At 44.0% G+C, this 26661-nt stretch overlaps 1 protein-coding gene across 1 annotated transcript in view; it reads left to right on the top strand.

The window, feature by feature from the left end:
* The window catches only part of THSD4 (thrombospondin type 1 domain containing 4), a 579525-nt gene that overhangs the window by 126549 nt on the left and 426315 nt on the right, over window positions 1–26661 (top strand). Inside the window, 1 exon segment of the mRNA XM_036028532.1 lies at window positions 10862–10964. Coding sequence (XP_035884425.1) covers window positions 10862–10964 — 103 coding nt within the window.

Raw genomic sequence — 26661 nt, 5'->3', positions numbered from 1 at the left:
GTTCTGTGTCCTCACCCCTCCTACAAGTCTCAGTGTGGCCTCTTCTTTAAATTCTAGATGTAACTTTCATTCAGCCATATTTCAGGCATTTCTGAAGGATGGTTGTTCTGTAGTTTAGTTATAATTTGATGTGGTTGTGAGAGGACTTGAGTACTGCGTTTACCTCTGCTGCCATCTTGAGGACATTCTATATCCTATGGAAACTTTCAAATGCTCTGTGCTGGGGCCCCCAAAACCACTTCTAGGTTTGATGATTTGCCAGGAGGACTCACAGGACTCAGCATGTAGTCATATGCACAGCTATGATTTATTACAATGAAAGAATACAGAGGAAACCCGCAGAGATAAAGAAAAGCACGTGGGGCCAAGTCCAGAGGAAAGCAGCCACCAGCTTCCATTCGAGAGTCCTCTCCCAGGGGAGTCTCACAGGACACCCTTCATTCCCCAGCAGCGAGTTGTGACAATGTGTGGAGTGTCGTCTACCAGGGAAGCTGGTCACAGACTCTGCCCAAAGTTTTTAATGGGGGCTGGACACAAAGGCACCTTCTGCCTGCCACATACTAAAATTCCAGAGTCCCAAAGGAAAGCAGATGTTTAGCATAAGCTATATTGTTTGTACATATGGTTTGGGCAGAGTGAGTCACTCGTATCACTTAGGAGTGGGGAGACCCTTTTACAGTCTAAGTTACCAGACACCAGCAGGGACCCATGTTGCAAGCAGCCCTTCCTCAGGAGAGTGGTCTCGGTCCTGCTGTGTCAAGTCCTACTTGCTCATTCTCCATGGGGACCCATGTGCCCAGCCTCCAGCACCAATGACCTTATGTAGACATTTACATATCCTCTCCCATGTCCAACGGGAAGAGATGACGTGAATCTCCAAATCCTGCAAATCTGCCTGTTCAAAGAGGGAAAAATGAAGGGCAATATTGTGAAAAATCATACTAATCTAACAGGGAATGTAGGTTATTACTTATGTCCTCTCAAAAGATTAAAAATAATGCATGTATTTGCAGATCTCTTCAGTTATTATCTGGGAGAAGACAAAGAAGGGAAAGTAGGCCAGGGAAGGTTGGAAATACCTACAGATTTCAGAACTCCATCCCTGAAACTAAGTTCCCATATATCCCACCCTGGTTCTGATGAATGTCCCCTTTCTAAGGTTACTCCAGTCTCACAGCAGAGGGCTCAGCTCTGAGATGTGTGGCAGTGCACAGGAGGGGTGGCCTGAGGTAGGGGAAATGGCTTGGATGACTTCCATATCTCAGAGCAGTATCTCATCACTGGTCACATCGCCTCTGACAACACTTCACGGTCCAATGGTGGGAAGGTGCCAGGTGCCACCTGCAGCTATCGTAAGTCATTGCGCTTGGAGCTGGAGCCTTCATGAGGGGAATGAACTCGGAGCACAGACCAGGAGGCCACAGGGTTGCAGAGACTCTACAGAGGCTGGAACGGTTGAGCTGGGCTTCTAAAGACGGCTAAAAAACAAAAGGAAAAGAGAAAGAAAAGAACATTTGGGGGCAAAAGAGGCATCTTAGTCAAAGACCAGAAGGCAGAATTGTGACAGAAACTCAGGTGCTACCCTGCTTGCCAGGGTAGGACTCTCCTTCTTTTTTCCCCCTCACCTCCTATTTTAATAGTCACAGTCTGAATGGGAATTTATTCTTTAACATCTCAAAATATAGAAATATCACATGGCCTTGTTTGACTTCCATGCATGAGACAGATAAGTGAGAAACTCTTTAAAACACAGTGAAAAGCCAGAACACAATTTTAAGCAACTGAGTAAATTTAAGGTTAGGCCCTGCAAGGGATGGTGGGTTTCGGAGGCAAAGCTGAGCTGGATGAGAACCTGAGCTGCAACATCAGAGCTCTGAGTTTCCTCCGGCAAGTAACTTTACCCTCTGAGGACCATCTGTAAAGTGGGGGGATAGTTCCTACTCCAGAGGGTGATGTGCGGTTCAGAGCAGGCCACGTGTCCATGGAGCTTGGCATGATGCAGATACATTGCTAGTAAGTACACCGTTTGGACTCGGATAAATGGACGTGGCTTACATGCCTCTCTGTAGATAGGGGTGGAGTAAGCTCTTCCCATATCTGAGTAGCTTTCAATTCCTAAGTGCTAAGTCACAGAATTGTGGATGAAATGGTCAGACTTGCTTGGTCCCCCTTTGCCCTGTGCATTAGATGTGATTGAGAGTCCTTTCCCTTTGCCCAATAGAGCCCTAACATTTTGGCTGTGATGTAGTTTCAATGTAATCAGCGTGGTCATATATAAGTGAGGCAAGTGAAACTGTAGATAGCTTCATGACAGTGAAATGTGCACATTTTATATTAAGCCCTATCTTATAATGTCATGTGTAATGTTAAGCATTCCGGGTGTCCTTAGGATTGTTAGATTCATATAAGATTCTTCCTGAAATACTGCCAAATTGATAATAAATGCAGCAGTGGTGATATCTGAATGTCATCTTTAAAGATAAGAAAAGTTTTTACTCTCTTGCCTGCAAGTATGTGAGGAAGTTGAGGTGGCACGCTCCAGCACAGATAGAACATCTCGGGCCTTTTAGAGCGGATGTCAGTCCAGCCACCACCAGTACCACTCTCCTGGTCACTCACTGGGCGGGCTCTGGCTTGGAGTGCACATGCACAGCACTGACATTGAGTGGGGTCAGGGGTCAGGCCCTGGGTCAGGGACACTGAGATTAGCGTAAGCTCTGTCCTTAAGGGGCTCAGAGTCCAGTGGGAGAGAGTGCCCTAACTAGGTGAGAGCAAGCGCAGAGCAGAGACACCGCTGCACCTGCACGCAGGCCCTTGGGAGTCTGCAGACAATGGTATTTACCAGGAGCAGATGAATGTTCTAGGAAGGGGGAGTGGCAGAGACCTAGAGACCCCTTCCACTCCTGTCATGGCTGAGGAGCAAGAAGAGGCTCTCTGGGAACCTCCCTCTGGAATCAGGTATTTTTCCAGTGAGCGATGGCTCTACCTGCATGTGCTGAAGACAGCAGTGAGGGAGTAACACAGAGGCGTCTGTGCCTTCTCCGCAGTCTTGCGCTTTCTCAGCTGGGCCAAAAAATAACAAGTATTGAAGGAATTGAGTAAATAGTTGTTTTTTCTTCGTGGAAGATCTTGGAAGGCCAAGACTTGGGAACAAAAGAACTAGAGTCTTGACAGGGGTACAGCTGGGGAAGGAGAAAAAAAAACTGCAATTGCTCTGGTGCCTGAGGGGACACAATTAGAATGAAATTCTTTTCTACTAGCTTGTTTCTAGGGTTCTATATTATTATTTGCTAAATACATTAACAGACAGAGACATTTGTGCCCTTTGTGCTGGAGGCAGTGTCTCTGTCCCCACCTTCTCGGAAGAAGCACTCTGGATTCAGGGCTTTCTCCTGGAGAGGAGACTGACATCTGGCTCCTTCTGGAGAAGGGAGGCCATTAAGAGCAAGGTGGGGACAAGGCTGTAAGTTTTTAAGGCTCTTTGTTCCCAAAGGAGGCTTGATCCCGAGTATAGGCAGAGTGCACTTCAGTTAGGAGAGGAAAAACACCCAGGGCTGAAGGCGGCTTTTAGCAAACGGAGATGTGCTGAGCTCTGGGGCCAGTGGCTCCCTAGTAGAGTTCCCTGGGGTGAGACTGGCTTCGGACAATGGATTATCCATGTGGAGTTGTTTTGCCTCACAGTATGTGAGAATCAAGGGAAGATTCTGAGCAACTCTCCAGGGTGGTAAAGCATGCTCTGTTCCAGCAGACTCTGGTTCTGCCCCGTGTCTACCCTGACACTGAGTGAAACAGGCGCTGACAACTTCCTGACTGCAGTTTTGAAGAGGAAAATAGCAGGTGGACAAGTGAAAGTTCAGTGCAGTTCTGTAAGGTGTAAAACTTGCCAGGAGCTGTGGGGTCGTTGCTGGATGGACGGGACCTCTAACTGGGCGTTCAGTGTAACTTTCTGTTATCATGAGCTCGTCAGCACCCTCCTTATCTGGCAAATACATGCTACTGTCAGTGCTTTTCTATGTTGTCCAGCTTTTCATCTTCTTAGACCACTTGGAATTTCCACAGAGAGTTTTCTGATTGACTTCCTCATGTTCTATCGGTGGCCTTTCATATACCTATGTGAAATATATATGAATATGTAAATATTAAGTGGAAATATTCATATGTAGTTCATAAGTTCATATGAGTTATATGTGTATGAATCACACACACCTATATATGAATCGTTCACAGTGTCACTGTCTGTGATTATAAAAAGTAGTACAAATAGTAAAAAATGTAGCAGTGATAGAGAGAGGTATGTTCTAGTCCACCTCCCAGGATGCAATCACAGTCTCCCCATAACCCTGGATAGCATGCTGATACCTCTGCTCCTTGATACGTCAACTGCAGATTTTCTGTGTCAAGTCCTAACTCTGCAAGGTGAAGAAATCACCCCCTTTCCTCCCCACTTTGCTAATCTCTGCTAGCCACATTTCAATTTTCAGTTATATTTTTAATTATATATAGTGTATTAGTAGTTTTTATTTCCTTAATTTATCAACATTAGGAAGGATCACTTCTTGTTTTGCAAGATCAGAAATTTAGTGCCCAAATAATTGTTAAATGCTTCTCATTGAATACTTACAGGGGTGGGCAAAAGTAGGTTTACAGTTGTGAGTGACGTACTTTTGGGTTAATAAACCTATTGTAAAAATCACAGCCTGCATGCCTTTTTCCACACAAACAACTGTGAACCTACTTTTGCCCACTGCATATTTTGGATTCCGTGTTTTTCTCACCTTGACCTGTGAAATCCTTGCAAGAGACTATGACGAGAGATTCTGCTCTGCATCCTCGACACGCAACACCTGGCACAGGGCAGGAGCTCGCCGACTGTTTGCCTTTGCAGGAGTTTCACATCCTGCCCTGGCAGAGAGCAGAGGGACGGAAACCAGCCTCACTCATGGGACCCTGAAGTAGCCACTGGGAAACTTATGGTCCTTGGCAAAGTGGGAGTTTTGAATATTTTAAAAAGTTCACATCTTGCCATATAGTTCCTGATTAGTTAGAAAGAAACATGTTCTCTTTGAGACCTTCTTACAGGCACAGAGATATATTAATATTCTAAAGAGGGAGAAATAAGTAAGCACTCCTGGGAAACACTGATATTTTTGTGGGCCTGTGTTCAGAGTACTTAAAATGTGGGGTTCTTCGGGCACAGAGGGTTCTTTGCCACATCAACATCCTTTGGGTCTTTATGTGTGTGTTAAATGCGGAGGAAACACTTTTCTCTAGGACAGTGATTTTCAACCTTTTTCATCTCATGGCACTCACAAACTAATTACTAAAATTTTGAGGCACACCAAAAAATATATTTTTTGCCAATCTGACAAAAAATGAGTATAATTTTAATTCACACCAGAATGGCTTTGTTGTGTTGGTTGTTGTCATTTTTCTTTTGGCAATGTAAGGGAAAAGAGGTCAGTGTCCCTGACTAAAATAGTCAAATATTACATATTTTAAAGATTTTTGCGACACACTGGTTGAAAATCACTGCTCTAGGAAAATACTATGGGCTTGGATGGGAAAAAAAGTGTTTTCTGTTTGTTTTTTTTTAAACCCAAAGCCTTGACTCAACTCTTCCAGACAAACCAATTCTCTGCCTTGAGAGGCGAGCTGGAGTGGCAGGGGTGGCAGAGCCGTTTTTGCAAGGCTGAGTTTGTTCCAAGTAACTTGAGAAAGCAGATCTTAAACATATTTGAGAAATGTGCTGGATTACTTGTAAGAAAGTTTGGCTTATAGTTATATTGTCCTACAGCTTGGAGACAAAGCCTGTGTCCAGCTGTAGAAGAGAAAGAGGGGCGTGCTCGCTCTGCACACCTACCTTCCGGGCTCTTAACGCTTCCGGAACTGCCCGATTCATCTTAGATGTCTACTTAGATTCTGATTCAGCTAACATTTATTGAACATTGCTATGAGCTAGAAACTTTAATGTATTACTAACTTAATTTTCACAAAAATACCTGGGAGGTGGGAGTAGTAATCTAGGTTTAGAGCAGCAAAGCGCTTTGCCCAGGGTCACATGGCCACTTTCTCATGGCAGTGCAGGGATATTTTCTAGTTATTTTTTTTTAGATTTCCTCACTGGGGTGATGATAAATACATCATATGTTGCTATCATAGCCAGTCTTTTGACCGAATCCAAAGCAATGCAAAAGATAAAAAAATGCCTATTTGACCCAGGCACACTTCAAGGTCATGTTCCCTGGTGCCACTTTCATTGTGGATGCTGCTCTTTAGTCTCCTGGGGAACTGAAAGTCATTCATTAACCAAAGGTAAGTGTGTACTCACCAACAGTGGCCTCTTGAGCAATGAAGATAGATATAGCCATTGTCGTCTCTGACTAACCAGGGTCACTGGAAACATAGCCCCAGTTTCCATAACACTCTTCGTGACTCATAGAAACCCCAAGCAGTTGTGTAGGTGGAGCTTGGGATAGGGCCTGAAGTGCTTTATAAGGACTCAACGTATTGTATTAAAGTGCATCTTTATGTCTCTTTCCATAAGTGACCAGTGGAAACATCCCTCCCTCTTTTTCGCAGAAGGGAGTCCTTTGAAGGGAGGCTGTCTCCTGGGCTGTCACTCGGCTGTGAAGCTCCGCTCTTCCCTGGCCCCGTCCCAAGTCAGCCTGCTCTCTAGCAACACAGCTTCCTCCCTGTCTCAGTTTTCTGGCCTGTAAACTCCAAAAATCTGTGTCCATGGAAGGGATCAGCTGTCTGCAGAAAATCTGCCCAAAGCTAACTCCCAGTGTACTGCAGAAACAATTACTGATAAGCTGAGAGTGACTCAGTCTACAGCATCAGGAAACAACCCACTTAAAACATAACAAATGTAAAATGACCCGTAACCTGGAATTTTTAACTTCAGAGAGCCTGTAAACTGAAAGGAGATCATCATATACTGATAAGAGTCTAACAAGTACAAACAGATCTAATCTACAAGAGACGTGAAACAGAATTTCCATGGCCAGCTTGGTTTTCACCCTTGGCCCCCCGCTCCCAGTTCAGTAACTTTGCTGGCCATGTCCTCTCAAGGGCCATCATGGTATAGTGGTTACTGGCATGTGTTCTAGACCCCAAGTGCCTGGGTTCAGATCCTGACTCCACCACTTATTAGTCCCATAATCTTGGTAGCTCATTTAACTTTTTGTTGTTTTGGCTTTCTTCTCTATGAAATGGGTATAATAGATGTCCTAAGGATTAAATGAGTTAATATACATAAATCACAGGGTGGAGTATCTGGCATTTATGAGGGGGAAGCAAAAAATTTATTTATAAAAAATTGTGTATTTATTCTGACATGTTTAAACTTCAGTCACCTTCAGTCATCCATTTGATGCAATACATCTATCAAGACATTTTTTCCACTGCTCAAAACAGTTTTTGAATTCATAGATTTTGATGCCTTTTAGTTCTTCTGCCATTTTTTGTTTCATGTCTTGTACATCAACAAAATGTTTCCTTTTGATGGCTTTTTTCATTTGGAGAAATAAGCAAAAAAAAGTCACTTGGGATGAGGTCAGATGAATACGAAGGGTGGGGTAGGAGGGCCCATACCATTTTTGGCCAAAAACTGAACACTCAGCCTGGTGTGGGCAGGTGTGCTCACAAATCATGAAATGGGCAAATGAGTTGAGAGTCTTAAAAAGAAAATTCACTGAAGCTGAATGCAGCCTCTCTTAACAACACCAGCTGGACACTGATACAGACGGGTTCCTAGAACACTCACCTAGCAGGGGAAGTCTGTACTACAAGAGGCCCACTTCCAGAAGATAATTCTGGGGTTCTGGGGGAGTCCCCCCTCATAGTAAGTGCTCAATAAAAGTTATCTGTTCTTAGTATCACCATCACTGTCACTCTCATCACCTCAGCTGCTTCCTCACCTGTGCCATAATTCTGTCTCAATAACTCACTTCCACATTTGGGCCCTTAGAGCCTTACATTTCTCTGCCCAGATCCCTCTCCTTCCCAGGAAGTAGTGCCCTGCTTCTAATTGGCAACTTGCCTGGCATCATAGGGGTCCCAGCTCAGGGTCATGCCCACACACAGGGCCATGCCCATCTGCCAGGGCACCTTACACTTCTTGCTATACCTTCCCATGCTAACTGATAGTAGGATGGTCAACCTCTGGGCTTGGCTGCCCCCTGGGAACTGTAGGTGACTCCCTACTGTGGACCTGATGCCGCCTAAATCAGGTGGGGATCTCCTGCCTCAGGAGGTAACTGGACCATGCTCAGACATAAAGAACTTGCTGCTCTTGCCAATACCAGTGACTGGCTACCCTGGGTGAACTGTCTGCCACAGATGACTGGCTGGCTTGGCAGGTGCATGTGGATATAATAAGTCCACCAGGTATTTGTGGACATTAGAACAACCATGAGATTATAAATTACAAGCACATGCAAAAGGGCTCAGTACCAAATGTGCTTAAAAGAGCTCAACTCTGATGAATTTTATTATGTAACTATTACATATTTATTGTGGAAAAATTAGACAATACAAATAAACCAAAAGTTAATTGTGAAGAGAAAATGTCTATGATCCACCTTCCAGAGATAACATTTTTAACTTCTCTTTGTTTATATACACACATACACTATAATCATTTTAACACTTTTCACTTAATTGTGGGTAAATAAACATTTATATAATAAAATACTGAGCACTTTGCACTGACTCTGAAGTTTCATGGGCTCTCTGTTTGGCCTATTGGCACCATTTTGCTGAGGAAAAGAAGGGTATTAAGCAGACGGGCTAAGTTACTTTGACCCACAGCTTCCAATTCTGGTAGCTGCCACCAGGTTAATTAAGGGTGGCTCCTGGCTGGAGCCTGGAGACAGAGCAGTGTGGCTTTATGTGGGTGTGGTTATTTGAGGCCCGGGCCAGTCAGGTCACTTGTCCTGCTCTAATCTCTGGTCTTTGATTAGAGCCAGGGTGGGCGACAGCTCTCTGGGCCCTGTCTCTTCTCACTGTGGGATCTTTGGCAAAATACACCACTTCTCCAGGTCTTTGCTTCCTCATCAGTACATCCAAGGGGTTGGATCACTCTGTGATTGCATGTTAAGGAATCTAGAGTGAGACTGAGGTTTGGGTGTGGCTATGTAGTCTGGTGCCAGGCTGGCTGCACCAGAATCACCTGAGGGAGCAATTCTAGCATCTTATTCCTGAGCCTCTTCCCCACCCTCCCATGGGTGAGGCCCCAGAATCTATACTTTTAACAGACGTCTTAGCAATTGTTTCTGGTTGGAAGGATGGTGACTCCCCCCAAGTCACTCATCCAATTACATCCTAGGTGAATTCTGGTTCTGGCCAGAGGGTTGTGAAAAGCATCTCAACCCCAGATCCTTTACGGAGACAGCTGCTATTGCTGGGAGCATACATGGTTCCGTGGCCTGTCAGCTTCTCACTGATGTCGGAGTGCAGCCCGCCCAGACCCTTTCCCCGCCAGTTGCCATCACTTCATGCTTCATATGGCTTCTTGTTCCCTGTGGTTTGGCTTGGGTTAAAGCAGGGTTCTGAACACCCTGTATGCTGTACCAGCAGCCTCCCTGACTGTCCTTCACTGAGCAGGAGATGCTCTCCAGCCCCTTGGTTTCATTCCCCCACCACTGCCTCGAACCCCCCTCCCCCCCACCCCCCTCCCCCGGTTCTCTTGTCTTCCAGGAAACCTGGTGTTTCTGACATGTACCACAGATTTCTTTGTAAATCCTTCAGGACTTGGATCTATCTTATTAGTGGTTTATTCCAAAGAATTCTTACAGACAGGGCTTTTAATATTTAAGGGGTGAGATTCCTTCCCTTTCTGATTATTAAAATACTCATACGCACACCCCACACTTAAACAGAGTGCAGCTAGGTTTGAAAATGCTCGATCATACTTTATCCATGATTTGAATGAGAGATTATGCTTCTGATTTCACATTTATTTTATGTCACTCTTTGATCGTTTTTAGCATTTACAAATAAAACAGAAATAAGGCATAGGGAGCTGGATATTTTCTTTGACTAGTCTAGAGTATCAGAATCACCTGGATAATTTGATAAAATACAGATTTCTGGACCTCATCCCAGACTTCCTGAAAAATAATCTGTGGGGGAAGGATGCCGGAATTTGCATTTCCCAGAAGATCTCAGGGTGATTCTTTTGCATGATGAAGGCTGGGAGGTCCTGCATTAGGTGGTAGAGAGAATTTAGACAAGATGGGGAGGACCCTGAGACCCAGACCGGCAGGGACCCGACTGTTTGGAGTTAAATCCAGCCTCCTTCCTCACAGCCCATGTGGCTCTTCCGTGCTTCAGTTTGCTCACGTGTGGAAGGTCTGCGAACTCTCACATCTACCTCCCTGGTGGTCATGAGCTGTAGATGAGCTAACATATGTAATGTGCACACAGCAGTGTCTGCATGCGGTGAGGGCTCTGTGCGAGTTTTTTGGGATATTATCCCGTGCTCACATAGGGCATGAACCAAGTCAAAGATAGAAGTGGGCGACCTCTCTGAGGGGAGCGAGCAGGCCAATTTGTCAGCAGTAGAAGGTCTAGGTTAGTGGTTTTCAGACTATGATGTGCAAAAACTTAACCTGGGGAGCTTGTTAACAATTTAGTGTCTATACAAAGATTCTGATTTAGTAAACTTGAAGTGAAGTCTTGGAATCTGTATTTTAAATTTTTTATGTAGGTAATCAGCAAATTTGCTTCAGAAATCCTGGTTTCGGTAGAGGGGGACTGGTATTTAAAGTTGGAGCGGTCTCCTGGGATTTGACTGGGGCTCTGAAGAGATATATATAGAGAGAGATGCTAATTGCATTTTCACTTTTTGCTTTATTAGGTGTGTCCAGAAAGCAGTAGAAGTATTCGGGAGGTACAGTGCGCATCTTACAACAATAAGCCATTCATGGGCCGCTTTTATGAATGGGAACCATTTGCAGAAGGTAAGAATAGACCCAGTCCTGTCTGTAGGAATTATTTTTGTCTGTTCTTTAACTCTGTTGCCTTCCAGTTGATGCTGGAGGAATTGGAGACCCTGGCCAGAGTGGCAGTGGAGGAGGAAGTATGACCCCAGGGCAGAGGGGAGCCTGCAGGGGTCCTTACCGAAGGTGGTCTAGCTCAGGTGCCACCTGGAACATCAGTGAGAGGGGTGAGGCATGGATGGAACAAGCAGAGTCTGAGGACAGCAGGGTGAGCGGGACAGGACTGGGGTGGGATGGGAGTGGGCTGGAGCAGGATGGAGTTCCACATTCCCTTGGAATTTGCTACAGGGGCTGGTGTGGCCTAAGAAAACATGCAGGATTGTAGGGTTCACACTGGTTTGGCTGTCATGGCTGGGGGAGGGGGTGGAGGAGGAGCCTCTCACGCTGTTTCCAAAGATGAAATGTGGTAGGCCAGCACTGTCCGTAGCCCAAGGTTCCTGCTATTTCAAAGTGACAGAAGATTTGATTTTGGTAGGGCTGGTCAGTGCTGCTCTGGACCCCAGAGGCACTTTTCTTTGTTAAAACTCATATGATAACATGGCTTTTGGACTGCTAAGTGTTAAATTCTGAGCTGTTTCTTCTAATCACAGAGAAAGCAGCCCCCAAATTGTGCAGGACTTTCAGCATGAGTCCTGAGGAAACTTGTTTTTTAACACTTAATTTAGCTTTTCATCTTGGAAAATTTCACACGTATGTGAAGGTACAAAGAATGATGTAACAGTATAATAATAAGCCCCTATATACCCATCACTTAATTGCAACAGTTATCATCGCATGGCCAATCTTCTTCTTACATACCCTGCCCTCTCCTCACCACCCAGATTATGGGAAACTATTTGATGTCACATTAAATAGCATTATTTATTGGTAGTTATATTAATTAGAACTTTTTGCTGTGTCAGAAACTCAACTTAAATACTTCAATAAGAAAGGTATTTTGTTGGTCATGCCATTGGGAAACCCAAAAGGTGGACTGGGCTTCTGATATAGACGCATTCCGGGAATTGAATCACATTAGGACCCTGCCTTTCCGGCCTTTCTCCAGCTCTTGGTTCTGTTTGCTTACTTCTCAGGTGGGTGGGGGGGCTTCCATGGCACTCAGTGGGAGAAGTTCCTTCTCATCTAGTGTCCCCACTATGGATATGTCGAAGTCCTGTCCCTGGTACCTGTGACTGTGATCTTATTTGGAATCAGGGTCTTCGAGATGTTATTGAGATGTAAGTTAAGAAGAGGTCGTGCTGGAGTAGGGTGGGCCCTTGGTCCAATGTGACAGGCCTCCTTATAAAAAGAGAAGAGAACAGAGACAGGTGCAGAAAGGAGAACACCTGTGAAGGCACAGTCACAGAGACAGAGGGGAGATGTGGCCATGTGACGACCAAGGCAGAGATTAGAGCGACGCGGCCATGAGCACAGAAACACCTCAGAGGGCTGGGACCCATCAGAAACCGGGAGTCATGGAGAGATTCTTTCCCAGAGGCTTCAAAGGCAACACAGCCTTGCCAACACCTTGATTTAGGATTTCTAATTCCAGAACTAAGAAAGAATAAATTCCTGTTGTTTAAACCACCTAATTTGTGGTAATATATTATGGTAGCTTAGAAATCTAACACACCCAGTGATGGCTGCAACCCCAGAAAAACTACACTGCGATCTTGTTTGAGTCATGTTGCTATCCCTGGACCTGAGTGTGGACATGGGGTACTTGAACTACCTCAGGTCATGTGACAGCCCTGTGGTGGGGGACCTACTTCATCTGAAGCTGTGGAGGAGTAGGGATTGAGACAGACAGAAAAACAGAATCTTCCACAAAAATTGTTTTATACTTCTTGACCACTGAAAATTTTAATGAGCCAATTAGAATCCTGGTGTTTCACAAAGTGAAGAAAAATGCAGAATGGCAGCATGTTAGAGAAATTAGCTATCGCCTACCATATGTTACTTTACCTAGAGAATTCACATTCTTCAAAAATATTTACTGACATTTAATATGTTTCACATGCCTAGGAGAGGAGGCGCTCTTGGTCACTGAGGTTGCATTGACTGTGGCTTTGTTTAAATAATTCTTTTTGCTGCTAAGATTGTTTTCTTGGTTTTGTCCTTCTTCCTCTGAAATGACTCCCAGGCTGACTTGTGGGAGGAAGATGCTGCTAATGTTTCTGCAGGGTGTTCATACTTTATGGCTGGATTTTGCACTGGGCTCTCGGTTTTGTTTGGATGTCTACTGCTATTCACATGTGCCTGCTATGGAAGCAGCTGCGTTCATTCGGTGCAGGCCACATGGATTAGTAAATGCAGAATCCACTCTGATAAACACGTTAGCTTCACCACATGCTTCTTCATAGGGCTTTAATCACATTTCCTGGGTATGGTGATCTGTCCTCAGATAAGACGGCTAGGAATTTTTCTCATAGCCTGAGACTTCTATTGTAAAGATGACAGAAGTAGGATTCAGGCGCCTAAACATCCCTGTTTACCAGAACAGTGACGACTTATGCCTATCCTCCCCCAGTACCCTTTCACTTTCAAAGTCATTTTGGACAATAGAAAGACTCTTGTTTAAATGCTGACATGGGGGAAAATTCTGCCTGTTTTCATGCCTAGGATATTGGGGTTGGGCAACACTAGAGTCGTGAGTTTTGCTGAGTCTCTATGGGCTGAACAACAGTAGGTCTTAACCCATAAAGCAGGGGGCAGTTTGAGTAGCTTACGTGCACCATGTGGCCCTAAGGCTGAGCAGAACTGAGTGGATTTCTAAAAGTCAGAAGTGGGGCTAGGTCAGAAATTGCATGAAGAGGGCCATTGTGTCTGTCAGAAATGACAAGCTTATGCTGCGATAACAAGCTCTGCCCCCCAAATCCTAATGATTTCACAAGCAAAATTGTGTCTTTTGTCCTGCTCCATGTGTAACGTAGTATGTAGGACCCAGGCTGGTAGAAGCTGCCACTAAGCAGAGAAAGGGCAAGTGCATCAGGTCTCATTGGCCAAAGCAGGTTGCATGTCACACTTAGCTTCAAGGGCAGCAGGGGGTACCATTCCATGCATGCTCCAAGGAGGAGAAGTGCAATATCTGTGAGCAGCCCTAATGACCAGCACAGGCAGGATGCTCTGAAAGAACTTCCTCAATGCATTCCTTTCAAGACCAGGTATTTTTTTGTTAGGCTGCTTGCAAGAATAGCAGATTTTGCTGCAGGGGATATTGAAGGTCCCAGAAGACCCTGAGCCACTTAGATCAAGTTCTTTCCTTGATTAAAGCTCTGAGGTGCAGAGATGAAATGTGGCACCAGGTGCCCAGGTAAGCTGCTGATTCCCCCACCAGCCCAGCAGTCTTCCCTGGAAGGACACCACACTGGGGTGTGGGGCAAGGACTGTCTGATAAAAACAGGGTCAGTATTACTGAAAGTGTAGGGTATGAGGAAGGCCGGCTTACGTCCGAGTGCTGGGAGATCTGGGATAAGCATGGATGTTCCTGTTTCAGTGAAGCAGCTCCATCCTAGGTACCTGGGACTCTCTCCCCCTCAGCCTATCCCTGCTGCACGGACAGTGTGTAGTTACTATGAACCTTTCAGAGTAGACACGGCAAGCCATAGAAAAACAAGAGGAATGTTTCAGTAACACCCTCACAAGATCTGTTCTCAAGTTATCTTATACATAACTAGAGTTAACTGGCAAGACTAGACATGTTTAATTAGCATGAGTGTATCGCTGGGGACAAAGTGAAATCCTGAGGGCATCCTCTTTGTGAAAACAAAATGGTGATTTTGGTGTCATGCATATTGAAATCAAATGAATGGTAGCAAGATATCCAGCAGAAAGTTGGGGATAGAAACTGAAGTTTAAGGGATATACCTTAGAGTTGTAGACCCATACTCGAAGTCATTGGTGTTGGTGTCATAATTGAAGTCACCATGAAGGATAAGTCCTTAAAAATCATGAGGACAGAGGATCAAGAAAGGAACTTTGGAGTAGGTCTGCATTAAAGAAGCAGAGGAAAGATGCTCAACCATTAAGGGAGCCTGAGAAGAGACGGAACCAAGACATTATACTGCCTTATATCATCTCTGGTGTTAATAAAATATTGTGTGGTTGCAAAGTTCTCTTATTATATATACCACAATGAGGACCAAGTGAGATCATAGAAAATGCTTGTGTTTGTTGAATGCTGATGGCATACCAGGCACAGTTCCAAATGCTAATTCATTTAATCCTCACAACAACCTGGTGAGGCAGGTGCTATTATCAGCCTCATTTTACAGAATAAACAGAGCCACAGAATGGTTAAATAACTTTTCCAAGGATGCCTAGGTAGTAAGTGAAAGAGCCAGGTTCATATCTCAGAGTCTACCGAATCTCTATTCTCAAAATATATGGAAGCCAGGAGAAGGATTTGTACAGTGTGACCAGTTAAGGCCAGTCTTTAGGTACCTGCTTTCATTGTAAAAACTACCTGAGTAACATTCATCTTTTGTCAATAGAGGGAGGAGAGGCACAGTCAGTACAGCTAAACAAAGTAAGAGGTCAAGGGTAGAATGAGAATGAGAAAATAAGACTGGAGTGGGCTGTTGGGAATACTACTGATGAGAAGTTAAAGAGGGAAGTCAGTGAGTATAGCTAGCTCTTTAAAAAAATTGCCATAAAGAAGGCATATTGAGAGATGTTGCTAGTTTAAGGGGAAAGAGAAAGATTTGTGTAGAATGGTAGAGAAATGAGGATGTCTGTAGACTGAGAGAATGAAGCTTGTGGAGAGGAAGAAGGGGTTAATTGAATGGTATCTCTGAACCTACTGTATCCTAGAAGAAGAGATGGAAAACAGGCATTTGTTTCCTCCAGGAGAAAATATATTATTGCTTCTCTGCAAGCTATTATAAAAGCCTCTTCAGGATACTGGCTAGGCTTCCAGTCAAGATGAAAGTATAGGTAGATACTCTTTGCTTCATCATACACCAAAAGAAAGATAATAACAAATTTAAAAATAAAAAACAATGAGAACTACCAGAAAATTGAACTGTATGGAAGTCTGACAACTAAGGAGTTAAAGAAAAAACATTCATCCAACTGGTAGGAGGGGCGGACAGGCAGCTGTGGTGGAGAGGATGCATGGCAAGGCAGCAGCTGGTGGACCAGGTGGGTGAGATGGTGGCTGCTGGACTGGGAGGTCCCATATTCACATGCAGATAAACCAGGGTGAACAACTGGGGAATGAGGCAGACCATGCAACCCAGGATTCCAGCGCAGGAAAACAAAGCCTCAAAACCTTTGGCTATAAAAATCTGTGGGGGTTGTGGTAGAGGGAGAAATGGCCAGTCTCACAGAAGAGTACATTGGAGGGGGCCTATGGGGTTCTAGAATGTACACAAGCCTACCCGCCTGGGAATCAACACCAGAGCCACCTGAAAGGGCACGATTTGTTGTGAGAAGCAGGGGAAGTGACTTAAAGCAGGGCAAGAGCCAAGCAAGTGGCATTTTTCCCTCTCTGACCCCTCCCCCACATACAGCACCACAACGTGGAGAGATGGGTTGCCCTACTCTGGTAAAAAACCTAAGGCTCTGCCCCTTAAACCTAATGGGGGCACTGAGACAAAGAAATGTGGCCCTAATGAAAGAACAGATCAAAACTTCAGGAAAAGAAATAAGCAACTAGGAGATAGCCAACCTATCAGGTGCAGAGTTCAAAACACCAGTATCAGGATGCTCACAGAAATGATTGAGTATGGCTGCAAAATGAAAAAAGTGAAGACTATATAAAGTGAAATAAAGAAAGATATATAGGGAACCAACAGTGAAGGGAAGGAAACTGGGACTCAACAATCTGGAACAAAAGGAAGAAATAAATATGCAACTAGAACAGAATGAAGAAACAAAACTTACAAAAAAATGAAGAGATGTTTAGGAACCTCTGGGACAACTTCAAATATTCCAACATCTGAATCATAGGGGTGCCAGAAGGAGAAGAGGAAGAGCAAGAAATTGAAAACTTATTTGAAAAAATAATGAAGGAAAACTCCCCCAATCTGGTGAAGGAAATAGACATGCAAATCCAGGAAGCTCAGATAGTCCCAAATAAGTTGGACTCAAAGAGGACCACACCAAGACACATCATAATTGAAATGCCAAAGGTTAAAGATGAGAGAATGTTCAAAGCAGCAAGAGAAAAGGAGACAGTTACCTACAAAGGAGTTCCCATAAGACTGCCAGCTGATTTCTCAAAAGAAACCTTGCAGGCAAGTAAGTAGGAGCTGGAAGAAGTATTCAAAGTCATGAAAGACAAGAACCTTCATCCAACATTGCTCTATCCAGTGAAGCTATCATTTATAATAGAAGGGAAGATAAAGTGCTTCCCAGATAAAGTCAAGTTAAAGGAGTTCATCACCAAGCCCTTACTATATGAAATGTTAAAGGTACTTACCTGAGAAAAGGAAGAATATCAGAATTATGAACATTAAAATGACAACAAACTCACAACTATCAACAACTGAATCTATAAAAACAAGAACAAACTAAGCAAGCAACTAGAAAAGGAACAGAATTAGAGAAATGGGGATCACATGGAGGGTTATTAGTTGGGAGGGAAGGGGGAGAATGGGGAAAAAAGTACAGGGAATAAGAAGCATAAATGGTAGGTACAAAATAGACAGAGGGAGGTTAAGAAGAGTATAGGAAATGGAGAAGCCAAAGAACTTACATGTACGACCCATGGACATGAACTAAGGTGGGGGGATTGCTGGAGGAAATGGGGGTACCAGGTGGAGGGGGGTAAAGGGGAGAAAAAAGAATGGGACAACCATAATAGCATAATCAATAAAATATACTTAAAATAAAAATTTTAAAAAGCCTCTTCACCATTTACTAACAATTCATTTATTTAAGAGAAATGAAAGCAATTATATGTCCATAAAAAGAATTTGTGGAAGAATGCAGCAGCTTTTAAAAAAAATAATAGCCCCAATCTGGAAACATCCCAAACACCCACGAAGAGGCGGCTGAATAAACAGCTGTGGTGCATGTGTACAGTGGAGCAGTCCTCAGCAATGCCAAACCCATTCTACTGAATGACAACCGGGATGAGTCTCAGAAGCATTTTGTCGCACAAAATAAGCCAGATACAAAAGTACATACTGTCTGATTCCATTTATATATGTTCTAAACAGGACAAATTAGGCTATGCTGATGGAAATCAGGAGTGTCTGTGGGAATGGGAAAGGATTAGCTAGAAATAGGGATGATGGAACTTTCTGGACTGATGGTGATGTTCTGTATTGTAATTGACATAGTTGTTATCAAACTTTTACATTTGTGATCTATGTATTTTATTGTGTGTAAATTATACTTTTAAAAGGCCATTAATCTCTATCTTCTTCTCTGTCTCTCCAGTTCCTGAAAGTAACATTTAGAACCATGTATAAATTCACAGTTGTAGAACCAACAATACATTTATTCCCAAGAGAAAAAATATGCCTATCTTCCATCTTTTCTTCTATGCTACAGTAGCTTCAGAGATACCAAACTAAGGCTTGCTAGTCCTTCCCCTCTTTCTCTCACTTATCTTATTTCATTTTTATTACTTTTTCTCACTAACCATGGAGGAGCATGAGAATTTCAGGGAAAATGGCCTCATACGTACAGTATCATTTTTAGAATGATTAAGGATTATAGGGCTTTGTTGGGCCTAGAAATCATCAGATAGGTCCAGAATCTGAGGAAGCAAGCTGGGGAAGCAAAAAATGCTATTTGTAATAGCATTTTTTTGCAATCAATAGACATCAATTTTGGCTAAATCAAACATAAAAGGATTTTATTGGAAGGATCCAATAGCTCAGAGAAACAACAGGAAGTGTGCAGGACAGAAACTGAGAGGCCTGGGGGTCCAGGTGGATGGAGCTGATGGTCTTGCTTGTGTGCTGCTCTTGCAGTGGGTGATTTCCAATGGATTTCTGAATCCAAGATTCAGAGCCCTGGGAAAAGAGTGTGATTGGCTTGGGATGGGCCGCATGCCCTCCTCTCAGCAGATTAGGGGTCCTGATTGACATTCCCCAAAGACTACACAAGAGAGGGGAGAATTAATTTCAAAAAAGGAAGTCCACATTCTGAACCAAAAGAAGGTAGAGTGGATCCTGGGCAGCCCAAAGTGACCAGTGCCCATCACAGGAACTCATGAATGAGGACCACCCTCCTGGCTTGTCAACTGTCATTTCATCAGTAGACCCAACAAGGCTTCTTAACACTTTTGAGGGAATACTGAAATTGGAATGTAACACGAGTATCGCTCACTCATTTCTCATTGTGTTTACATTTCTGAAGATTTCTACAGGTAGGCCTCCTGGCAGATGGATGTGTGGCACGTGACTGTGCGGTCCCCTTTGTTCCTGAGCAACATGCTGGCCTCAGGCAGGGTGGTCAGTGTGCACATCATGGACACAGGAGAGAGGCTGGGGTTCTGTGGCACCCTCTCCCACCCCACTGCCTCCTGTGTCAGGAGGTGACCTCGGGAGAAGTGAAGGGAGTTGGCAGTGATTCTGTGGTACCCGCCTGATCTCCATAATCCTGGTCCCTAGTTTGGCTCTCTGGCTCCCCGCTGGGATTTTATATGCGAAGTGTGTGTCCTAATACACATTGTGTTTCTTTCTAAAGAGTAAGCAGAGTGGAAGAAGGAGCCAGTGTTACCACACATCACTGTCTTCACTGGGAAAGTTAGGATTTGGAAAAGAAAAGATTTTTTGAAGGAAAAAATTGCCCCTGCTCTAGGGTACTCTGGGAGGTGGAAATGATTTGTGTAAAAGCAATTTCTTTCCTGGCCCTTGAGACAGTGTCATACTAGGTCATTAGTAAAGTAAAGCCTCAGGCTATATTTCAACATCTAAGAAGCAGATTACACTAAAGGTGAATAATTTTAAGGATTTAAACAAACCAAGCATAGAGCTCAAACCCATTGCAAAAGACAAAATAATGAGACCTAATTCTGTCCTTCCTTTCTTCCTAGAAGCTCAGCTTTCTACCAAGACTGCCTCATCCTCCTGGTGAGCCTGGTTGGGGTGGGCAAGGTCAGATGTCACCATGGTGTTCCTATTCCACAGATTCCAGAACTCAGGGTTGGGCGGTCTGACCCAGGTCACAGAATAAAATAGAAGAATCGGTTAAATGAGAACTTACAGAACCACAGCCTGATGAGCCGAGACTGGTCTTTTGCTTTGGAAGCTACAGGGTAATTTCTCCATCTGTGTAACCAAACCGAGACCTACTTGCTTCCATTAGAAACAAACAAATGTGTTTTTACATCAAGACTTTTCCAGGCAATCAAGGGACTCTGTCTTAATCCCTGTAGCACAGTTCTCTTACACTCTGAGCAGAGAGGTCTCTCATTGTAGGGATGTGTCCTGGGGGTGTCAGGACATTCTGTGGCACCTTGCGTGGACATCCAGGAATCATTATTGGGCCAACACCAAGAGGTTTTTAGAGTCAGAAGGTTTAGAGCTAGAAGGTAATCAACAAATGTGCAATTTATATTTAAATTGTGAATTCAGCCTGTCCCGTACAGGTATATCAAAGAAATTCTCCCGAACTGCATAGTCCCTCCCCCAAAACTACAATATTAAATAGCAACTGTACCCAGCAGTCTCCATTTCTTACACATTCCGGTGAGAACATTCTGTTTATCAGGCAGACTTGCGTGCAGAAAATTAGAGGAAAACTCCCTTGTGTTTCTGTGGTAGGCAGGAAGAAGAAGAGCATGCATTAGCAGTTGGCTCTTACCCGGCGGGTTGCTCTCCCTGCTTCCTCATGCTGCCTCACTTCTGCCCTGCACATTCTTATAATACCACTTCAGCCTGTTCTGCAGTGATTATTTATTGCCTGGCTACCCTTCGAAGTCACATCGAACAAATGGCCAGGTTCCTCCTTCACATTTTGAAAGCAGCTATCTTGTCACCAGGGATCTGATTTCACTGGCGTTTGAATATTTGGTTCCCTCAATTGATTCCATATATACTGGAGCATGCTGTTTGTCTGTCATCCTGGTTGTTCTCTTCAGAATATAGTTCATGGGTCATAACGGGCAAGTCTCCTGGCCTGTGGTCACTCCGGCTAAGTGTGGTTCTGAGGTCCTGGGCTCAGCAACAGTGAGTGTCGCTGGGATTGATTGGTGATGTCTGGCACAGGCATGGGAAGGGAAGCATCAGTGCACACACTGCCTCTTTTCTGTCTTTATAGTTTTCCAATCTTTCGAATTTGATGACAGAGGTGCCAATTAACTCAATAGGTGGCTCGAAAATTTGGGATGAGTCCCCATTCTTTATTGAAGAGATGCAACTCTTAAATGATTCACAAAGCTTGCCAACATTGCATTAGGCCTTGCTACAAATGTTTGTATAAAGCTTCTGATTTAAAATACAGTAATGGGGGAAATTAGGCAAATAAATATGAGGAGCACATGTCATTGTACATTATGTCTAAAATGCGTCCCCATTTAAAAGGAAAACTAAAACCAAATAAGATGTGACCGATCATAGTTTCCCCAGAGGACCCCTGAGGGGGGCTGAGGTGCTGCCTGCCCCGGGTCTTCCCGGAGAGGATGCTTCTCAGGGTCGCACTGTGTCTAGAGTTGTGGGGACGAACTCGCAGGTGGTTTCTGAAAATTGGATTGTATGATATCTATGTGTTAAATAGGTTTCATTCCACTTTGAAATTGTATTTCCTTCTGCATCTGAGGCTGTATCTACAGCAGCAAAACAAAACTGAGTTAGTAGCAATAATTGTATCCAGTCATTCTGCTTCCAAACCCAGCTGGCTTCAGCCTAAAAAATGAAGAGCACTTACTTGTCTTCGTATCCTGACTTCACATAACGTCATCACCAGAATGCTGAGTAACTGAGTTTATATTGGGATATATTTTTCTTTAAGATTACTGAAGTAAAAGGCTTTCATTCACAAGCATTCCTGTGCACATGGGAGAAATTTCAGGATTGTTACTCTTCCCTCTCTTTCCTGGTCTGTGCTGCCGCTGCCCTGCTCTCACTCTCCCGTGATGTCCCGTGATGTCCAGGGGTCTTTGGACCGCCCACTGGAGGAGGCGCACCTTTCCACCCGTTCTGTGCTGGGACTAAGCTGGTGCAGGCTCTGGGTCTCCTGGAGCAAAGCAGGTCATCACTACTCCATGGTATGAGGTCCTGTTCAGCTCACCCTTCTGTGGGTACTGTTGTGCTACTTAGTTTTTTATCTGTAATTTAGCATTCTCTCTTGGGGTTTCCAAGATGTGTGTGTTGGCACACACACCTCCATCACCATCACAGCCAGCACCGGCAGCCCCCAACACTCTCCGTGAGGAAACCACCATATAACTCTGTTGGCAAGTATCTGTTTGCATATGTTTAAATGATTCAGAAGTGAAACAGGGGAAGGCTCCATATGAATTTCTAGTTTTGAACTGAAGACGGCTAAAAACAGATACAGGTTATTAAGTGATTAAAGCTTTGGAACTGGTCAACAGAATTTACTACTCAAGATTGCTATTTAGTAATTGCCGACAAGAAAAGTTTGGAAAACCAAGTTCTACATTGTATTCAGTTAGTAGTTTTCTCTTAAACCTTACTGCAAATGGTATTTCTCTATGGAGGCAGCCAGCCCCTGGCAGGGACAGGAACGTGGCAGGTTATAGGGCAGAGAGGGCCAGGTATTGCAGGGGTCAGGAACACTGCAATAGACAGACGAGGCGAGACAGACACGCCTCGTCGTGAGTTTAGAGAGGCTAGAAGTTAGCAGCAGAGTAGGGCAGGAGACTGGCAGGGCAACCATAGATCTCACGTGGTTATTAAATTGCTGCATTTTTCCAGACTATAAGAGGCACCCCCCGAATTTGGGGAAAATGGGGGTGCCTCTTATAGTCTGAATGTAGCTTTACATTTATACTGGTTATGTATAAATGTAAATGACATATTATGTTATTTATGTTATTAAATATTTTACCACATTTTTTGCCTCAAATTTTTTTTCCCTATTTTCCTCCTCAAAAACCTAGGTGCATCTTATGGTCCAAAAAAATACAGTAATTTTTGCTTTAAAATTTCACCAAGTGAGCCATAACGTACTGCGCCGCATTGAGTTTTGTTCGGGAGAGTAGTTGGAGGTTAGGATTAATCCCTGGAAGGAGCTTTCATCCAAAGTCATGCTCTGGCCACTGATACTGATTTAAATTGCAAAGCCCGTTAAAAACAGGCCGAAACTGGACAGCGCAGCTTCCGGAACTGCGCAGGACCCACGAGGAGATGTCTCCACGGTGATCGGTGGGCCTGCCTGTCACGTAGGAAAGGGAGAAAGTGGAGGGGAGGACTCTTACTCTCCAGTCAATTCATGTAACCTCTTGATGCCAAAATCAGAAAAGGAAGACTACCAGAGGCGTACAGCCCAAATTCCATGTGTTCGCAAGGTCGTGTGACTGCTCGTCATGTCACACTTTGGCCCGTGTCCAGTGAGCACATAGATTTTGGTGGGTTTGCGTGGGTAACAGACCCTCATTAGTCAGTCAGGGGCCTTGTCCTGTACCCGGTTGCCATGTCTGTTTGAGCTGGCTTTGGAGGTTGTATAAACTGCTTTAGCAATCTGCCCTACCACCCTTGGCGAAAAGTGACACCTTCAAAAAAATTCTTTGGCATGTTCTTAGGGTGCAAAGGAGCAGAAGTTCACTCACTGAGGTTTGTGGTGGTCATCAGTCTCACGGCACCTGCAGGTGGGGAGTGTGGAGGGGCATCTGGGGTCTCTGCTCCCACCCTGGCTCCCTCGACTTTTGGGCGGCTGTCTTTAGAATCAGTACCTTCCTGCCTCATGGAGTCAGGTGAGGGCTGTGTAAGGGCTGCCAACTGAAACTGTGCCTCGGGACTGGACAAGCAAATTGTAAGGTGCACTTTTTCACCTTAAAAAGAAAAAGATTGCTACATTATGCTGACATTGATTCATGCAACACCTTTTGTTCTGAGTGATAGGTAGCCTTGGGGTAGCATGAAGGACCATGGGCAGAGAACACAACCCCAGGGGTACCAGCCCTAGCTTCCTTGGACTGCAGTAAGAAATTACTTTCTCCCTTTATGAGGGTCCAGTGAGACGATGTGTCTAAAGCATGTGTGTAAAGGTTGTAAGCTCACTGTTGGTGCCTCTGCATGAGTGGCATGCTCTAGGTGGAGGCTGGAAGAGTGAGTAGTATAGGGAAAATGCAGATGCCAGGAAAGGCATTCCAAGCACAGGGAAGAGCACAGGCAAAGGTGCAAGGGTGGAAAATACAGAATGTGTTAGGGGAGCAACAGAGAGCGTGCTTTGGCTGGAACAAAGGTGTGTGAAGGGAAGAAGTGCAGGAGGCGGCTGGGTGAGAAGTGCAGGCCCAGATAATGGCGGGCCTCAAACAGGAGCCTAAGGAAATTGGACTTCGTTTTATAGGCAGTGAGGAGCTATTGGGGTTCGTAAGTGGGGGAGTAACATGATCAGAGCTGAGCTTCAGGGAAATTAATCTGGCAGAAAAATGCTGCAAAACCTCTTTGGAACAAAAAGGGGTATAAATAAATAAATAATTTGAAAGTTTGGCACTAGTATTTTAGAATATGTCCTGAAATGTATAAGCCATATATTTGGAGATGACAATATCTTTTTTGTTCTTTTTTTTTCCTCAGAGCAGCCAAATTCCTTTTTCATTCTCTCTTTTCTGCATTCCCTCCCCTCCTCTCTCTGTCTCTGTCTCTTTCTGTCTTTCTGTCCCCCTCTCCCTCCTCCCCTCCCTCCCACCCTCAGTCATTCTCTCTCTCCTGGCTGTCTGGTTGGTGCAGCTGAGGGGTCCAGACCAGCCAGAGAGAGGTTCAGCATTCCAGCATGGGGCTTTAAGAAGCTCCAGCTGCCAGGGCTCTGTGCCCGTCGTGCCAGCTGTGACTGGGCTCCAGTACTGAAGACAGTGAAATTGTCCACCTTTGATTTTCACCAACCCCAATCATACCAAATATAGGTATTTTGAATGAGTAGGCAAATTCCTATAATTCATGTGGTTAATGTTTCTATAATCAGATTTTCTGGACTCATTACTAAAATGCTCAGCGGACTTCTAGAACTCTCGGGTTAGTAAGAACAATGGAATTCCTATGGATTCTAGAGATATGGCCCACATGCTGCTCAAGCAAACTTAGTGAAGGTGTTTAGGCCCTAGAATTTAGCTTGCAGGCATGTCACTCTTCTGGACTTCCCCTGAGGGTCTGCAGCACAAGTCGGACTGAGATGCGGATCTGAAAAGTGTGCTTTGTTAGATGTGTGTATGGAAAATGGTCATTTAGGGTTATTACTCTCTACTTGTCTGTACATTCGCAACAATGCTCATTAATTAATTTGAAGTTTTGTTTCTTTTAAAAATGATCAAGTGAGAGATAAGCCTATAGTGAAATGTGAAAGTGTCATTAGGTGGTAGCGCATACTGTAAGGCTGTGAACAGGAAACTCGGGCGACTCTCCATGGAAATGTGATTTGAGAGAAAGCTGGGAGCCTCTATAAACATTGTTGTGTTTGTGAATCTAGGAATTTAAGAAGGTCCCAGATGTATGCTTCAGGAATGTCAAGGGTCTGCTGTAAATCCAATTATTGAATGACTATTCAGATTGCAAAATAATTTTCCGTTTTATTAAATATTTACTGTGTGTTTACCCTCGAGAAGCCCTTTAGTAAATATAGTCAGTATTTGATTTACAGAAATTAAGTGTATACAGCTGTTTCTGGATTCTTGTATTATGTTAAGTGGAATCACCTTTTTGTGGCATTTGGGGATTTTAAGATAACCATTTGAAGAGTTAGTTTGCATGTGTGAAAGATTCTTGCTCAGTAATTATAGATTTGATTCTTACCAGGAGGGATTTTGTGTTTTAGATGACTCTGATTTTCAAGGCTGTTTGGTAACAACAGTTTTCACTTGCTGTACCCCGTCATCACCATACTCTCTGCCCTCTGCCTCAGGCCAGTCGAGAGCAGCCTCTAATGCCCTGACCGAGGTCCACCTGCTCCAGGACCTGTGGCCTCAAATTCTTCATCACTGAAATGGGTATAACAATAACTTCTCCCTCAAAGCTCTTTAGAAAAGAGTAAATGAAATAATTCATGCACCTTGCACCTAGTAGGTGCTCAATAAGTGTTAGTTATTTTATTATTATTATTATTATTATTATTATTTTGCAGTCCCCAAGATGAGATCAGTTAACTCAGGCTAAGTAGTATTTTATTTCCAAGTGAGTGTTTTTATTCACTTTAAAAATTGTTTCAATTACAGTTGGAATTCAATATCCTTAGTTTCAGGTGTACAGTACAGCTTAGTGGTTAGATATTTATATTATTTTATTTTTTTATCCTCATCCAAGGACTTTTTTATTCATTGCTTTTAGAGAGAGAGGAAGCAGATGGAGAGAAGGAGAGACATCAATTGGCTGTCATCTTGTGTGCGCCCCCAGCAGGGATTGAACCCACAACCTGGGTATATGCCCTGACCAGGAATTGAACCCGTGACCTTTTTTCAGTCTATGGGATGACACTCCAACTGAGCCGAATTGACCAGGACATAGACATTTATATAACTTACAAAGTGATTCCCTCAAAAAATCTAGTATCCACCTGACACCAGATATAGTTATAAACTGCCCTGACTGGTGTGGCTCAGTGG

The sequence above is a fragment of the Phyllostomus discolor genome, chromosome 1 (genome assembly GCF_004126475.2).
Source record: "Phyllostomus discolor isolate MPI-MPIP mPhyDis1 chromosome 1, mPhyDis1.pri.v3, whole genome shotgun sequence".
Classification (NCBI taxonomy): Eukaryota; Metazoa; Chordata; class Mammalia; order Chiroptera; family Phyllostomidae; genus Phyllostomus; species Phyllostomus discolor.
The sequence above is the reverse complement of the archived record's forward strand: the minus strand, read 5'-3'. Positions and strand labels throughout refer to the sequence as shown.